Source organism: Neoarius graeffei, chromosome 19 (genome assembly GCF_027579695.1).
Source record: "Neoarius graeffei isolate fNeoGra1 chromosome 19, fNeoGra1.pri, whole genome shotgun sequence".
Lineage (NCBI taxonomy): Eukaryota > Metazoa > Chordata > Actinopteri > Siluriformes > Ariidae > Neoarius > Neoarius graeffei.
This window is the reverse complement of record NC_083587.1, coordinates 22,968,691-22,986,616: the sequence shown is the minus strand read 5'-3', so window position 1 is coordinate 22,986,616 and position 17,926 is coordinate 22,968,691. Positions and strand designations below refer to the sequence as shown.

Here is a 17,926-nt window from a genome sequence, read left to right as displayed (position 1 = left end):
TTTTATCTTTGTATAATAAACTCATTTATTAAACAAACTGTGTTTATTTGTGTGAACAATATATGAAGTCCCCAATCTCTCGAAGAATTCAAAAAGGTGCATATAAGTTATGTAATATGGTAAGTGATCGTAATAATTTGGAAATATACCATAATTTAGCTGTTTGGTAATTTATTATTAAGCACCAGGATTAATGGTATGATTCACTAAATGATTCACTAAATGATTCATTGAACGATTCACTAAATGATTCATTGAACGATTCACTATATGATTCACTAAATGATTCATTGAACGATTCACTGAATGATTCACTTCAAATGAGACTGATTCTATGGTATGATTCAATTCAAAGGAGTCAAAGTAAACGATTCAATGGGATTTATTCATTTTAATTATTAACCTTCAAATTTAATGAGACTGATTTAATGAGATTGATCATTTAATTTCAATAATTAACTGATTGCACCCACACCACCTTTTGGTGAAGTGGTTTCATCTCGCACTGGAAAAATGGAAAAAAAAAATTCCAACCTTTAATTGAAATAAATTTATTCAACAAATCTTTCATCGGTTGTTTCAGTGTGAATGAAGTTACTTCACCAAAAGGTGGATTTTTTTTCTGACCCTTTTCACTAATCATTACAAGGAGTGCCAGTAATCATGGAGGAAACTATATTGAAATTCAAGTGCTTAAAATTTTTTTCATACGTACTTTGACTTGCTCCAAAGTCCCTGACAACTCAAGCGATCTCTCTCTCTCTCTCTCACTCACTCTCTCACACACTAACTTCGTCCTCAGAGTCTCCTCAATTAATAGCAATTAGTGAATGTGCTCAAGTCATTTATTTTCAATTTGAAACTTTACATCAGCTGAATAAGAGGAAAATATTTGACTTGTCTCTTCATTGTTTTTCCCTAGCTCAATCTTACAATATGCCACATAAGAAATGTGTGAATGTGTTCCCTGTTTGTTAGATTAACCTGAAGCAGGTTAAAAATTAATGTCCATATTGGCAAACTGCTATGCCAGATGGAAAGGGATTGCTCTGCTTTCCATCAAGATGGTTGACTTTAACCAGATATTGTCAGCTGTTGGGGAATTTGGCCCATTCCAGAAGCGCCTGGTTGGGATAATATGCCTCCCCAACATCATCTCAGCTTTTCACATATTTGTCCAGGTGTTTACTGGCCTGAATTTCCCACACAACTGCAATACTAACTGGATTCGGAAACAAGGGCCGAACCTGACTTACGAGGAGCAGCTAAATTTGACAGTCCCTAAAGACCCAGCTGGCAAGTATGAGAGCTGTGAAATGTTCACTCCTGTTGAACTTGAATTTGAAGTCATTGAAGCCTATGGACTAAACACAACAGAGAAATGCAGAGATGGCTGGATTTACAAAGCACCTCAAGGGAGTAGCACCTTAATTACTGAGGTAAGCTGTATTTCCTAACAAATGATTGTTTTGAATTTAATTCAGCACGTCTTGTAAAACAAGCAATGTTGCTTGATAATGGTATGGGGGGTCTACATAGGTCTGACTATTTGGTTTATTACCCTTTGTAATTTAGCCATGGCCAATCTCCCTTATCACTTAGCTACCAAACAGGGAGGGCGAAAGCCATGTGAAGCATCTTTTCAACATAACACTCCAAGGAAAGTGCATGTTTCTGTGATTGAAGTTAGAGAACATCCGCCCCTACCTGAGAGCATAGCCAATTTTGTTCTCTTCAGCTCCTGGCCACAGATGATGAAGCAAAGCCTTTTCCATCATGCCACTTTGGGAGCAGGTGAACCTTTTACAATTGGAACCACCCCTCTAAAGTAGGGATGGCGAAAACTAAAAAAAAAAATCTTGACTGACCACCGAGCCTCATTAGCCGGTTAAAGTTGGTTAACCTATGAGTTTAAACAGGGATGCAAACGGCGCGCCTTTTTCACAGCTCGTGCAGATCCGATTTTTTTTTTGGGGGGGGGGGCGTTGGAGTGTCTGAATAATTTCATCAGAGTAAATTCTGTATTAACATTACTACATAAGCAAATGCCGTTACAGTCCATGAAAAAGCCGTGAAAAAGTCTGCATCTGCGCCTTTAGTTTGTGTGGAGAGATATGATCTGCAATAACATGCATTGTTGGCTACAGACCAAAACATACTTTCAGAATGCACTGGCCAAGGCAGGACTAAACTCGATGTGCCTTCTCATAATAATAATAATAAAAAAACAGAATAGTAATTTGTAAGCTAAAAAGCCTGTGTCTACACTTTTGGTGCGATCATGTGCTATGGGAATTATCGTAAATACCAAACGCCGACATGGAAAGCACACATGAACGCCGCCTCTTGTGGTATTTTCCACCGGGCAACTCGTAGAAGATTTTGATACACGAGTTGCCGAGATGAGATGAACTTTAACCTTTTCAACATGGCGGCGAGCGGTACAAGACACTTGAATGGTAAGCATTGTACGCTACTAAAGATTTTTTTTTTTACTAGTACTAGTGGGTAGTTTTTGGTATCTATGCAATATTGCGTCATTAACAAGTGTAATATAATACGTTAGAAATCCGTTTCCTTTAAAAATGTGTTGTTATGGTTTGTTTTTACCTATCCAGAGCAGACGCTATTGCTAACAATAGCTAACTAACTATTGCTAACTAGCAGTCCACGTCCTTTGTCAACAGCAACAAAAGCATGTGAACACAACACACTGGTAAATACCACTTCCCAACTGGAAAATATCATCTTCCCATAGCACATGAACGCAGCATTTTTTTTTTCTTTCGCCGAGTGGCAGCTGTGTTCAACTGGGGCAGGACATGACTGAATGGGTGTTTCTGATTTGTCAGCTGTCTTTAACTGGGGCGGGACATGACTGAATGGGTGTTTCTGATTTGTCAGCTGTCGTCCTTACACCGCATGGCACGCCCCAAGTAGTCACTGACTACTGGCAGAAAAGGAAACAAATTCTTCTTGCAATAACAGTTAGCACTCAACCAGACCTGCTCCTGGACCCCATGCAGTTCACCTACAGGCCCAACAGATTTGCTGATGATGCTGTTAACATGGCTGTTCACGTCATCCTCCAGCACCTGGATGCACCAGGAACCTACAATAGGATTCTATTTGTGGATTTCGGGTCTGTCTTCAACACCATCATCCTGGCTCTTCTGCAGGACAAGCTCTTCCAGCTGAATGTGCCTGACCTCCACCTACCATATATACACACACGCGCGGACACACACACACACACACACACACACGCGCGTGTGTGTAAAAATAGAAGAATCTGAAATATACAAATTTGAAAAGTGGGCATTTAAGGGGTATGTGCATGAGTTGTTGGAATCCAGGCTGTGCATTATGCCCAAAATGTGAAAAAATGGGTCACAGACAAGAGTGTGTGAAAGGAAGAGAATGTGTAATGGGGGATGTCAATAATCAAGCTGTACAGTGTGAGCTGGAATGAGCAATAAAGGTTCACAGAATGGAGATGCATGACATGGCCTTGAAATGTGCAAAATTGCAGTTCAGAAACGAAGTGCATTAATGTCACAGATTGGAAGTGTGAGGTTGGAGTCAGTGGGGGGTCTCTGACCTTATTGATGAGGCAGCTGCAGTGGGGAAAAAGCTGGCCTTATGGCATGAGGTTTTTGTTCTCATGGACCGCAACCTCCTACCAGAGGGGAGTGGTTCCAAAAGTTTGTGTCTGGGGTGAGAGTGGTCGGCCACAATCCTTTCTGCTCTCCTCAGGGACCTGGACTCATACAAGTCCGGAAGAGATGGAAGGTTGCAGCCAATCATCCTCTTAGAAGAGCAAATTATACAGTATGCTGCAGTCTATGCTGTCCTGGGCAGTGGCAGCAGCATACCAGATGGAGGTGAAGATGGACTCAATGATGGCGTAAAAGTGCACCATCATTGTCTTTGGCAGATCAGACTTCAACTTTAACAAGAAGTACATCCTCTGCTGTGCTTTCTTGGTAAGAGCAGGTATACGTCTTTCACTTAAGGTCCTGGGTGATTATAATGCCCAGAAAGCAGAAATACTCCACAAAGGTTACTGGGGAGTCAAACAGGGTGATGGGGGAGGGTGTGGCAGAGCGCCTCCTGAAGTCTACAATCATCACTGTCTTTTGAGCATTGAGCTCCACGTTGTTCTGCCTGCACCAGGAGACCAGATGGTCAATATCCCACCTGTAGGCAGACTCATCCTCATCAGAGATGAGTCCAGTGAGGATGGTGTCATCTGTGAACTTTAAGAGCGTGACAGACTGATGACTTGAGGTACAGCTGTCTGTGTGCAGGGAGAAGAATAGAGGAGAAAGGATGCAGCCTTGGGGAGGGATCCAGTGCTGATGGTTCAGGAGTCAGAGATGTTTCCCCAGCTTCATGTGCTGCTTCCTGTCAGACAGGAAATCAGTGATCCACCTGCAGGTGGAGTCAGGCAGAAGAGCCAGGATGATGGTGTTGAAGATGGAACTGAAATCCACAAATAGAATCCTAGCATAGGTTCCTGGGGAGGCCAGGTGCTGGAGGATGACATGAAGAGCCATGTTAACAGCATCATTGGCAGATCTGTTGGGCCTGTAGGCGAACTGCATGGGGTCCAGGAGCGGATCATTGATGGTTTAGAGCTGGGAAAGCACAAGGCGCTCGAAGGATTTCATGACCACAAAAGTCAGAGCGATAGGTCCGGAGTCACTTAATCCTGTGATCCTTGGCTTTTTGGGGACAGGGATAATGGTAGAGGCCTTGAAGCAGGCTGGCACATGACATGTCTCCAGTGAGGTGTTGAAGATATCTGTGAACATCGGAGACAGCAGCTGATCAGCACAGTGCTTCAGGGTAAATGGTGAGACGGAGTCAGGACCTGCTGCTTTGCAGGGGTTCAGCTTCTTAAAGAGCTGCTTGGTTGAGGCTGTGGTGGAAGGTGGATGGGCCTCCGAGGTGTGAAGTTGTAGAGAGGCCCTGGCAGCAGTAGAGGTGGAGGAGATGATTGGGGTGGTGGGCTGGAGCTGGAGTGTGGAGTCCTGGGGGATGCCATCAGGACAGTCCCATTGTCTTTCAAAGCGACAGTATAACTCATTCAGTTGGTTGGCCAGGCACGAGTCATAAACAGAGTGGGGGACTGAAGGTTTGTGGTCAGTGATCTGTCTGAGCCCTTTCCACACAGATGTTGAGTCATTGACTGAGAACTGGTGTTGGAGTTTCTCAGAGTACAGACGTTTAGCTTCTCTCACTGCCTTGCTAAACCTGTTCTTCGATTCTTTAAACCTGTCCGTGTCTCCACTTCTGAACGCTTCTTCCTTTTGCCACCTTAGCTGTCTGAGCTTATCTTATGAACCAGGGTTTGTCATTATTGTAACTCACCCTGGTTCGTGATGGAATGCAGCAGTCCTCACACAAACTGATGTAGGACGTCACAGCCTCTGTGTACTCATCCAGACTATTGGTAACAGTCCTGAACACATCTCAATTTGTACAGTCCAAGCATGCCTGAAGGCTCTCTGCAGCCTCATTGCTCCACATCTTAGATGCCCTCACTACAAGTTTCCTCAGCTTTAATTTTTGCCTGTATGCAGGAATCAGGTGGACCATGACATGGTCAGAGTAGCTCGGTGCAACACGGGGGAGGGCGTGATGGGCATTATTGACTGTAGTGTAGCAGCGATCCAAAATATACTCTTCTCTGGTTTAATAAACTGTTTGTATTTTGGTAGTTCGTAGCTGAGGTTACCTTTGTTAAAGCCACCGAGGACAATAACTAGGGAGTCCTCCGGGTTAGTCTGCTCCACACCCAGTGTCTGATCGGCCAGCATGCACTGTGCATTCTGCACAATGGCCTGTAGTGGAATGTAAACACCAACCAGAATGAATGAAGCGAACTCAAATGGGGAGTAGATGGGTTTACAATTAATGATAAATGATTCCAGGTTGGGAGAACAGTGTTTCAGGATCACTGACACATCACTGCACCAGCCCCTGTTTACATAAAAACAGATTCCACCACCCTTTCTTTTATCCAGAGAGATCCATGTTATGGTCTGCTCTGAAAAGTTGGAAGCCAGCCAGCTGCAGCACAGAGTCTGGAGTGAGTCCGCATAGCCATGTCTCTATGCATGTTCCTCTGCATGTCTTCTGATGCAGCAGGAACATGATTGGGCCCAATTGCTTCTTCCTGCATTTAAAGCCACTCCTCCCAGGGTTCAGCTTTTTGCCAGATCCTGCCAGATGACCTCAGCAGCCCAGCACCCCCCAGCACCAGAAAAAAAGAAAAGGGAATTAGAATGTAGGATAAATTAACATAATGTTGAATATACATAAATTAACTAAATGTGTGCACTACAGAGATAACTTATGTACCTTTAAGTTAAATTAATCATGGATATGTTATATGAAATTAAGGACTACGTGTCTTAATTTATGTGTTGGTGTGTGTAATATGGGTGTGAAACTATTAGTGTCTGAGAAACTAAAATATGCTAATGCATGAGGGTTACCGAATTTCATGCAATTGTGTGGCTGCAGGTGTGGCCATCACAGGTTTTACCTAAAATTTTTCTTCAAATGGGCAAATTATAGACCCTTCGGATGCAAAATGGATTCAAAAGTAGAAGGCTGCTGGGACACCAAGTTTTGGTTAAATGCTTGCTTTGATATTTTTACTCCTTTTCTTCTATTTATTTATTTATTTATTTATTTATTTGTTTATTTTAGTTTGACTTGGTATGTGAAAGTAAGACTCTGAATGAGACCTCACAATCTATCTACATGGCTGGACTCCTCATTGGAGCTCTGTTGTTTGGACCATTGGCTGACAAGTAAGGAGGCTTCCTATAAACAAAATAACCAAGAGAATGGACACAATTAGTAGTAAATTCATTGTTTATTCTATTGCCCACTATACTACATGACTATTCTATACTTTTTCACTGAACATCACAACACTGGGGTCAGACAGTGACTGAGGCCATAGAGCTGAAGTAATGACAAAAGGCAAATTTCTTGTCATGTTTTCTACCCTTGCAGATATGGCCGGCGTTTTGTTCTGCTACTCTCTTTAACTTTGCAGTTCTTGTTTGGTGTGGGTGCTGCTTTCTCCTACAACTTTTACATCTATATTGCTCTTCGCTTTGTGGTTGGTGTCACTATGTCTGGCGTCAACATCACTGCCAACATCATAGGTACTGATGGAACACACAATTTATACCATTCCTTTTACTAACATTACTTTAGAGATGGCTAATATTTTTGTAGGCCCTGAGTGGTGTGGCCCATCACGTCGGGCCTTGGTCACCATCCTGTCTCACTGTTGCTATGTCCTGGGGATAATGATACTATCTGGATTGGCCTTCGGCATCCGCAATTGGAGGATTCTCCAATTAGTTGTGTCTGCACCAATCCTGATCCTCGGTGTCTACTTTTGGTAAGGCTTTCACTCTGAATCTCAGTCTGAATCTGTCCTTAATTCATGTTGGCGGGTGGATTTGCAGTCTATTAAACTAAGGTCATCAAAAATGATTGCTGTGGAAATTCATTCCAGCGTGTGTTATCTTGGGTTAAGAGAGAATTTTGACAAGAATTTTGAGTTCAGGTGCGGACTCACCCTAACACCTCTTATGAGCCTGACTGCATCTATCTTGAGCATGCTTCATCCACTGCCGACTTGCTAGGTCTGCTGTGGCTTCGCCAGACAAACAACCATTCACACCTATGGACAATTTAGAGTCTTGCATGTCTTTGGACTGTGGGAGGAAACCCACACAAACATGGGGAGAACATGCAAACGCCACACAGAAAGGCCCCTGTTGGCTGTGAGGTTCGAACCTGGAGCCTTCTTGCTGTGAGGTGATATTGTTAACCACTGTGCTGCACATGGTTAAGATACTATCTATAATATCAAGGCTCTTGCTTCTGCATCTCGGACAGCCCTTAAAAATAAATAAATAAATGAATAAATATATATATAGGGCGGCACGTTGGTGTAGTGGTTAGTGCTGTCGCCTCACAGCAAGAAGGTCCGGGTTCGAGCCCTGTGGCTGGCGAGGGCCTTTCTGTGCGAGTTTGCATGTTCTCCCCGTGTCCGCGTGAGTTTGCTCCGGTTTCCCCCACAGTCCAAAGACATGCAGTTTAGGTTAACTGGTGACTCTAAATTGACCATAGGTGTGAATGTGAGTGTGAATGGTTGTCTGTGATTTTGTGTCAGCCCTGTGATGACCTGGCGACTTGTCCAGGGTGTACCCCGCCTTTCGCCCATAGTCATCTGGGATAGGCTCCAGCTTGCCTGTGACCCTGTAGAACAGGATAAAGCGGCTAGAGATAATGAGATGAGATATATTTAGTTATTTTATATATGGACCTTTAGCTAACAAGGCATGTATGGAACAGATTATAAACCCATATATCTGTAAGCCAGTGCTACCTGGTGCCTCAGTAGTTAAGGTTCTGTAGAAGGTCTGGTTTTTAACTTCAGTTCTACCAGAAACCCCTGTAAAGTCCTTATCCAGCAAATGCTCAAGTATATAGTTCAATTGTTGTTTGCCTCATCTGTAAACCTCTTTGAATAATATATGCCATATCTGTAAGTGCTCTCTGTTTTAAGGATCCTTCCAGAGTCGGCTCGATGGCTCCTGACTCAAGGCAGACAGGAGGAAGCCAAAAAGATAATCCTGAATGCAGCCAGGGTCAATGGCAGGAAAGTTTCAGACTCTCTGCTTGAAAGGGTAATTGAAGTCTGTCTCAACAAAATATTTAATTATATTTGTTTTTAATGGAATTTGTAATGTCAATGTATGGTCCGTCAGATGGAGTCTGAGATCACAGTCAGAACCGGCAGCATGCTGGACCTTTTCCGAGTGAAGAGTCTGAGAAAGAGGATGTTGATTATGTGCTTTATCTGGCAAGTTCAAATTTGTACCAGTACTTGCAATACTTAACAAAATATGTTTTATGAAAAAGGGTAAACCACACAAAACCTATATTCTGGGCATCCATTATATTTTGAATAATGCACAATATTGTGCAATATAGATGTGTATCTTCACGTTAATCCCATTCTGACATTTTGGTGTTTTTCCCCAAATTGCATTGTCCCTTTGACAGGTCTGTGATCTGCTTGGTGTACTATGGGATCAGTCTGAATGTGGGAAACTTTGGTGTGGACATCTACCTGACGCAGCTCATCTTCGGCTTTGCAGAGATTCCTGCTCTACTCAGCTGCTACCCACTTATTGAGCGCTTTGGCAGAAAGAAATCTCAAAGTGCAGTGTTGCTCCTCGGGGGAACGGCATGTCTGGTCATTCTTGCCATCCCAGCAGGTGTGCAAACATACAAAACATTTTTTAGATGAAAGTGAGGTAATAATCTTATAATAAGTCCTTGATGTGGGTGGAGTACAGAAGCATGGCAGGCAGGAGCTGATGTTCTCACACACTTTATTTTCCTTTACTTTGCTGCTTTTCAGCTTCACTCACTCGCTGCTCACACACAGTCACACATGCGCACACGTGTTCTGGTCGGGGGAGATCTCTTCTCTGCTCTCCCCCTCCTTTTATGTTCCACCATCACTGCAACAAACACACACATTAATTGAGGACAGGTGTAATGACTTGGCCACTCACCTTCCCTGACCCTGCCCTCCATTCACAAACTGACACTTGGCCCCACCGCCACACGCCCCCACCGCCTGACTCTTGCTGGGCAGCTATCCAGCCTGCAGCGGACTCCCCCACCAACGGGACAGGAAGTCCGCCACCACCACCTGCGCCCCCAACCTATGGACCACCTCAAACTTAAACGGCTGGAGGGTGTTCTGGCATCCTTCATGCAGTGGAGCCACTGGAGGGGCACATGCTCTGAACAGCAGGTGAAAGGGCACCCCAGCATGTAGTAGCAGAGAGCAAGGACCGTCCACTTGATGGCCAGACATTCCTTTTCGATGGTGCTGTACTTCCTTTCATGCATCGAGTTTGCAGCTGATGTACAGCACGGGATGCTCCTCTCCCTCCACCTTCTGGGACAAAACGGCCCTCAGCCCTCTTTCTGATGCGTTCGTCTGTAAAATAAAGGGGAGACAGAAGTCTGGGGAGTGTAAAAGTGGCCCCCCACACAGTGCAGCTTTTATTTTAGTGAAAGCCTCTTGGCACTGCTCCGTCCACTGGACCGGATCTGGTGCTCCCTTATTAGTGAGATCAGTTAGCGGGCTGGTGACGTTCGAATCATTAGGTATGAACCTACGATAGTAGCCAGCCAGCCCCGGGAACTGTCTCATCCCCTTTTTGGTCTTGGGCCTCGAGCAGGCCACAATCACTGCAGTCTTGTTAATTTGGGGACACACCTGCCCATGACCCAAGTGGAAACCCAGATACTGTAATTCCACTTGCCCTCTTGCACACTTTTTCGGGCTAGCTGTGAGACCCGCACACCGCAGCGACTCTAGGATGGCCCCAAGGTGTTCTAGGTGCCGTTGCCAGTCATTGCTATCAATAATGATGTCATTGAGGTACGCTGCCGCATAAACAGTGTGAGGGCAAAGGATCTTGTCCATGAGCTGCTGGAACATAGCGTGAGCCCCAAATAACCCAAAAGGAAGCATGACAAATTGGTGTAACCCAAACAGTGTGGAAAAGGCTGTTTTCTCTTGGGGTAGAGGAGTCAAGGGGATCTGCCAATATCCCTTCATTACATCTAGTGACAAATAAAAGTGAGCAGTGCCTAACCAATCGAGCAACTCATCAATGTGAGGGTATGCATCAAATTTAGACACTGTGTTGACTTTTCTATAGTCCACACAGAACCAAACTGACCCATCGATCTTGGGAACCAGGACCACGAGGCTGCTCCAGTCACTGTGGGACTCCCATTTCGAACATGGCCTTGAGTTCATCCCCCCTTTTTTTTTTGTGTGTGTGTGTGTGTTTGTGTGTGTTTGGGAAAGCAGTAAGGGCAGCTACGCACCACCACCCCCAGGAGCATCTCAAAGTGTGGTGTTCTATGAGGTGGGTGTAACCAGGAAGGGGTGAGAACATGTCGGAAAATTCCTTCTGCAACTTGGTCACTTCCGTGAGTTGGGCTGGTGAGAGGTGGTCTCCACAAGGGACTGGAAGTGGTGAGTTGGGCTGGTGAAAGGTGGTCTCCACAAGGGACTGGAGTGGTTTGAGATGTTACATTTTTTTTTTTACCTCCGGCCCCAGCTTCGCTTCCTCTGGAACTACCGCTGCCAATGCCACAGGGTCCCTCTTGTTCCAATGTTTTAACAGGTTGAGGTGGTAGATTTGCAGTGCCCCGCCCCTATCCATTCACTTCACCTCATAGTCGACGTCCCCGACTCGCTGTGTGACCTCGAAGGGCCCTTGCCACTTGGTGATTTAATTTGGAGCTCGATGTGGGCCATAATATGAGTACCTTGTCTCTCAGTGTTAACTCTCTAAGGTGTGTGCCCCTGTCGTACAGCCGGACTTGACATTCTTGTGCCTGCCATAAAATCTTCTGGGTTAAGTGCGTGAGGGTGTGGAGTTTTGCATGCAGGTCGAGAACGTACTGAATTGTTCTTGCTAGGTGCAGGTCCCTCCTCCCAATTTTCTCATTGCACATCTAAAATGCCATGCAGCTTACGCCCATATAATAACTCAAATGGCGAAAAACCTGTGGAGACTTGTGGGAACTCTCGTACTGCAAATAACAGGGGTTTGAGCCATTTATCCCAATTAAGTGCATCCTCACTTACAAATTTTATGAATTAAGTTTTTGAGTGTCCGATTAAACCATTCCACGAAGCCATCTGTTTGTGGGTGATAGACACTGGTGTGGATAGACTTGGTTTCCAGTAACCCATACAGTTTGCACAGTGTGCGTGACATAAATGTAGTGCCTTGGTCTGTCAGGATTTCTTTTGGAATCCCGACCCGGGACATAATATTGAAGAGCGCTTCCGCAATACTGTGTGCTGAGGTATTGTGGAGAGGCACCGCTTCCGGATATCGCGTTGCATAGTCCACCAGAACTAAAATAAAGCGATATCCTCATGCTGACCGAGCTAATGGCCCTACGAGATCCATACCAATTCTTTCAAAAGGGGTCTCAATTAGAGGGAGAGGGTGCAAAGGCACTTTTGGAGTGGCTACGGGATTTACTAATTGACATTCGCGGCATGCTGCACACCACCAACGAATGTTCCTGTGAATCCCTGGCCAATAGAATCCGGCCATTATTCAGGCTAGTGTTTTATCCTGCCCTAAGTGTCCGGCCATGGGATTAAAGTGAGCCGCATGGAATACCAGTTCCCTACAGCTCTTTGGGATTAACAACTGGGTTATCTGTTTACTGGTTTGAGTGTCCTGCATCACTCAGTACAACCTATCCTTAGTAATAGCAAAATATGGGAAAACCGGTGTCACGCTTGGCTGGATAGTTTGACCATCGATTACTCTCACTTGGTCAAAAGCATGACACGGAGTCTCATCTCGCAACTGCTCTAATGGGAAATCCTCAAAGGAATCCCTGAGAGAGGGAGGAAGGGCGAGCTGCTCCTCACTCCTTGTATCACCCTGATGTGGTGCTGACGTAGACGGCTCTGTGACAGCTTCCCCAGTCAATGCCACACCGGGATCTTCCCGTGACATACTAATGCAGGACCCACCTCTTAATGTGTTCCATCTGTTCTTTAACCTTGGCCATTCAGTCCCCAAAATCAGCGAGTGGGTGAGATGAGGAATAATCACCGCCTTTATTGTATGCTTTTGGCCCCATAATAGAATATGGACAGACACTAGAGAATAATGGTGAACATCCCCGTGCGCACACAACACCTTCACCGCTTGTGCTCCCCCCAGTCTCTCACCTTGCACCAGGCTTTGGTGAATTGATGTCTGATTACAACCGGAATCCACCAACATGTGATATGTATCACCTTGAATACTTACCGGCATGCGATATGTCCTGGCCGGATTGGGGGCGGTCTCTGGCGCGTCGGGGATCTGGATCACAGCTCCCAGCTCCATCAGAGAGCCCTGACTCTGGAGATCCTCCGGCTCCCCACCACGCCAGCGCATCGGCCCAGACTTTCCCTCTGCACCAGTGTTATGGGCGTCACTCATCTGAGGGGGAGAAAAGACAGACATGGAAGAGGGAGAAGGGAGGACATCATGGGTGCGGCGGGCTGGCTGAGGAGGAGCCAGCACCCACCTCCATGGTGGGGGGTGGGCGGGAAGAGAGAGAGAGAGAAAAGAAATGAGGAGAGGCGTTTTGTCTGCCTCCTGTTGGAACCACTGCCAGATGGTCCTCTGCCAACTCAATGGATCGTTCTAGTGACACTGGGTGATGACACTGGACCCATTCCGCCATTCCTTCTGGAAGTCGAGAGATGAACTGTTCCAGTGCCACCAGATGGATGATCCCGTTTGTGTTGCTGTCTTCCGCCCTCAGCCACCGCCAGCAGGTGTCCCAGACTTGTTGGCTGAATGCAAACGGCTGGCTGACCTCCTCCAATGTCAGCGTCCAAAAGCACTGGCAATGTTGTTCCAGGGAGCGACCGACACACTGCAGGATGGTTCTATTTAGGTCAGCGTACATGAGCCAGCTGTTGACAGGGAGCTGCTGTGCTGCAAGCTGTGCCTCGCCAGTCAGGAGTGCGAGGAGGCGCGTCATGCGCTGTTCGAGTGGCCACCCCCACGTTTCGGCCGCTTGCTCAAAGAGAGCGATGAAGACTTCTAGATCATCATGCGGGCTCATCTTTGTGAGAGTGACGTGAGGAGGGTCTGCTGTGGTGGCAGTGGAAGCCCCTGCCGACACAAGCAAATGCCAGAACACCTGGCGATCTGCCTGCTGGGCCAGCATTGAGGCTTCAAAGTGTTGCTCTTGTTCCTTCCAGAGGGCGATCAGCGCTTGATGCTGATTCTGCTGGGTGGTAGCGAGGGCATGGATGAGCTCCTTAAATGGGGAGGACTCCATTTAATGGTGGTTCCCTTCTGTACGTCCCAGGTTTCAGCACCACTGTAATAAGTCCCTGATGTGGGTGGAGTACAGAAGCACGGCAGGCGGGAGCTGAAGTTCTCACACACTTTATTTTCCTTTACTTTGCTGCTTTTCAGCTTCACTCACTCTCTGCTCACATACAGTCGCTCACACAAGTGTGCACACACACCTGTGTTCTGGTTGGGAGAGACCTCTTTTTTTATATATATATATATATATATATATATATATATATATATATATAAAAAAATACATACACAGTGCTTAATTTGTGAAGTGGGAGGTCCCGGAACGCCAAATATTTTCAAATACATTTTCGTGAGAGCCATATATAAAAAGTGACGCTGAATACAACTAAAATGCATTTTTACGTATGACCAACAATTTGAGTGTAATATTCTTTTTCATAATGAAGAGGCTCTTGACATGCCGTCTTCCTCCTGTCCCCCACTGAATATTTTGACGCAAACGTAGCTTGGCGTGTTTCGAAGTGCCGCTTTATTTCATTGTTTCATCGATGCAATCTTGTCATTGTTTTGGCCTATTGGACACAAAGCAGAACCCTCTCACCCCACAAAGGCGAATTCCTCTGTCCATTCCTGTTGAAATGTACGGTAGCCTACCAGTCACCTTTTTCCCTTTTTGCCATGTTCTTTGTCAAAAGGTTTTGCTTTGCGGACAGCTAACTGACTTTTTCATTAAATGGAGGTGTACTTCTTGATCTCAATGTGAGCTGATTAATCTGCGAGCCAGACGCAGTCACCAAAAGGGCCACATCTGGCTCCCGAGCCATTCCAGACCCCTGCGTTAAGGCAACAACTGGATCAACAATTAACAAATCAAACACAGGTTACAATATATTGATGGCCATAATAAAACACAGCAGAGTAAAGACTTAATCTTGCTTGTGTATCTGACTGAGATTATAAAGAAAGTAAATAAATAAAACGGTCCTGGCACTTGCACCCACAACGCAGCCCCATAGACCGTAGAACACATTTGAACAATAGACCTACCATGTGTCAACCGACCCGGCAGTGGCCCCGCTTGGCAAAAAATAAAATAATGTCAGACATTATGATCTTAGAAAACGCTTTAGTGACGAACAGTTACAGACAGTAATATGTTGTGATATTATGTTATAAAATATTTTTTATTAGGCTATATATGAAATTATATATTAAATTTATCTTCTAAAATAACAGACTGTACTCATATCACAACCGGTTTATTTCACCATTGGAGATCAGATCACACAAGACATGAGTTAAATGACTCATTTTAAGGATTTAAGTAGGGTATTTAAAAGAATAGCCTAGGATTTCAAGCATATTTCAAGTTTAAAAGCAGTGCCAGCAAACACAAGTGCAATCAGTTCAAGTAATAGTTAAGAAATAAAGGGTTTACAAAACAAGTTGGAGAATTCATTTTAAGGATTCAAGTTTTACTATATTCCAAGGATTCAAGTAGCAGCCATAAGTGCAATCGATTCAAGTCATGGGTAAGTAATAATGGGTTTTTAAAAAGTGACGTGAACTGGTACACTTGCAGCAGGTGCTGGTGCAGTGTCACTGTGTCCAACGTTGTCCATTTTCGGTCGTTGAGGATCCGCCTGTCCTGGGACTTTGAAAAATTTTAGTAAGCTTTCTTTTTTTTTTTGCCATTTTTTCCACAATGCAAGCTAACAGCTACAAAAAACTCGGTGTTCTATTGAACAGAAGTATACACCCCATGTCCCCCCCTTCCCCTTTCGCATAGATTTTGTGGATGTCATAGGAGAGAAATCAACAACAGATATCAAAACCGAACACTAAACAAATTTTTATTTACTTATTTAATTTATTGTTTGATTTTTTTTCCCTTTGTGATGGTCACGGAGGTGATCTGATCCATTTAAATAGCTGCCGGAACACCGAATGAAATGAAAATAGCTGCCAGGTTCCGGATCTTGTTCCGTCATGTTCCGGCTCAAATTAAGCCCTGTGTGTGTGTGTGTGTATATATATATATATATATATATATATATATATATATATATATATATGAGAGAGAGAGAACAGGTGTAATGACTTGACAACTCACCTTCCCTGACCCCGACCTCCACTCACAAACTGACGCTTGGCCATGCCTCTGCTGCCACAATTCTGTCGGTGTCATGGTATCCCATCCAGGGTGTATCCCTACCTCGCACATAGTGTTCCTGGGATTGGCTTTGGATCCACCGCAACCCTGACCAGGATAAAGAGGCTACTGAGGACGAATGAATTAATTTTGTATATTGAGATCTGATTGGTTCTTATGTTTTATGCGGCTCCGGTCACACTACAGCTTGTGGTGCTTTGCCATGGGTTATCAATGAAAATCAGGTGTTTGGTTGAGAAGGTTCCCCGAGCTTTGGGAAGTATTCCCAAACCCATCTGTGAGTATTTACTGCATAGTTTCCAGACGAAAACAATGCCAGCAAATTTCAGTGCATGCATTGAAATTTTTCATGACACTTTTGCCCACTCATAAGGTGGAGACACACCAAAAAACAACTTGCAAAGCTTGGAGAACATTCGCTGTGCATTACACAATTGGTGGCAATGGTCCCAATTTTTCATCACCAAGTATTGGCAAACCCATTGGAAGCTGTAGTGTGACCTTAGCCTTACCCAATAACACTTGCATGTCATGTTTTCAGTACTAACTCAGAATTTCAAATGAACTTATCACTCTTGTCCATTTCTTAAAAGAATGACAAAATCACTCAAATGAATTCCCCTCAAAGGATTCATACAACTTTATATAACTGACTTTCAAGCACATACCAAAGTCTTTTCTGTGTTATGGATACACTGTTTGCTGAAGCCTCTAACTTCTAACCTTTTCTTCCAGAATACCCCGTAGTGGTGACTGTCATAGCAGTGTTGGGGAAATTCTCACTTGCTGCTTCCTTTACCATAGTGTATGTGTACACTACTGAGCTGTACCCCACTGTCGTGAGGTAATGAATGAGTAACTTGCATTCCTGCTTAATATGGCATACTGTATTTGTATACAAAATACTTAATTCCATGAAGGAATCTGCATTGTGCAGCACATTTTTCTTTTTTTCCCTTATGTAGCTTGTTTTGCCCTGGTTGACCTGTTAACCTTGTTGTTGCAGACAGAATGGGGTAGGATTAAACGCCATGTTTGGCTATGTGGGCGGGATTCTGGCTTCTCTCATTGGTCTGTTGGATGTCTATCATCATGCCATTCCAATGGTAATCTTTGGGAGTTTGCCCTTTCTCGCTGGAGTGCTTTGCTTTATGCTTCCCGAGACCCTGAGCACAGAGCTTCCGGATCACATGGATGCTTTCGTGAATAAGAACGTGAGTGGATACAGTCTTGATTCGTTGACTTTCATTGAGTTTTTGCATTGTGTGTGTGTGTGTGTATATATTTTAATAACTTTAAAGCCAGGAGTTATTACCTAGATGTAAAATCACCTCTGGGATTTAATATATCTGATTTTTTAAAAATATATTTATTTGTAGGATATTGAAGAAGGGAAGAGTTGAAAGTGGAATTAACCAGCAAGAAATGATGAAAGAATCACCAAGGAGCACGGAATTATAAAGCAGTGTTTGTTGAAATAATTTCATAAACCTGTGTAGAATTATTTGCCATGTACTATGAAACATTCTTCACATAATGTTGAATAATGCAAAAAGCCCAACATATGCCTGTTGTAAACATCCAGTGATGATGATGACGGTGACACTGATGACAATTTAGACATTCTGCTGAACAGCTTGTAAACAAATTATGTGCCTTTTAAAAACAAACAATAAAACCCTGAAATATGTATTTCGATAAAACATCCCTGAAGTCTAGAAGCTCATTGCCACCACTGATATGAGTTTGATTCATTTTTCTATTATCTATTTGCAATTATCTATTTTCTATTATCTATTTGCCTTGC

At 44.3% G+C, this 17,926-nt stretch overlaps 1 protein-coding gene across 1 annotated transcript; it reads left to right on the top strand.

The window, feature by feature from the left end:
* The first annotated feature begins 1,064 nt into the window (after positions 1 to 1,064).
* On the top strand, positions 1,065 to 17,764 carry LOC132867887 (solute carrier family 22 member 13-like). The gene is made up of 10 exons (XM_060900857.1): positions 1,065 to 1,439; positions 6,724 to 6,827; positions 7,036 to 7,190; positions 7,264 to 7,432; positions 8,609 to 8,729; positions 8,811 to 8,905; positions 9,109 to 9,323; positions 16,855 to 16,963; positions 17,126 to 17,356; positions 17,517 to 17,764. The coding sequence occupies exons 1-10, from the start codon at positions 1,065 to 1,067 to the stop codon at positions 17,578 to 17,580; spliced, it is 1,638 nt and encodes a 545-aa protein (XP_060756840.1). The 3' UTR covers positions 17,581 to 17,764.
* The last annotated feature ends 162 nt before the right edge of the window (positions 17,765 to 17,926 follow it).

Excerpts from the sequence above, each read along its gene's own strand:
- LOC132867887 (XM_060900857.1), top strand. The coding sequence starts at position 1,065 with ATGGTTGACTTTAACCAGATATTGTCAGCTGTTGGGGAATTTGGCCCA. Across the intron at positions 9,324-16,854 it reads CATTCTTGCCATCCCAGCAG|AATACCCCGTAGTGGTGACT; the intron begins GTGTGCAAACAT and ends CTTTTCTTCCAG. Across the intron at positions 17,357-17,516 it reads AGTGGATACAGTCTTGATTC|AGTTGAAAGTGGAATTAACC; the intron begins GTTGACTTTCAT and ends GAAGAAGGGAAG.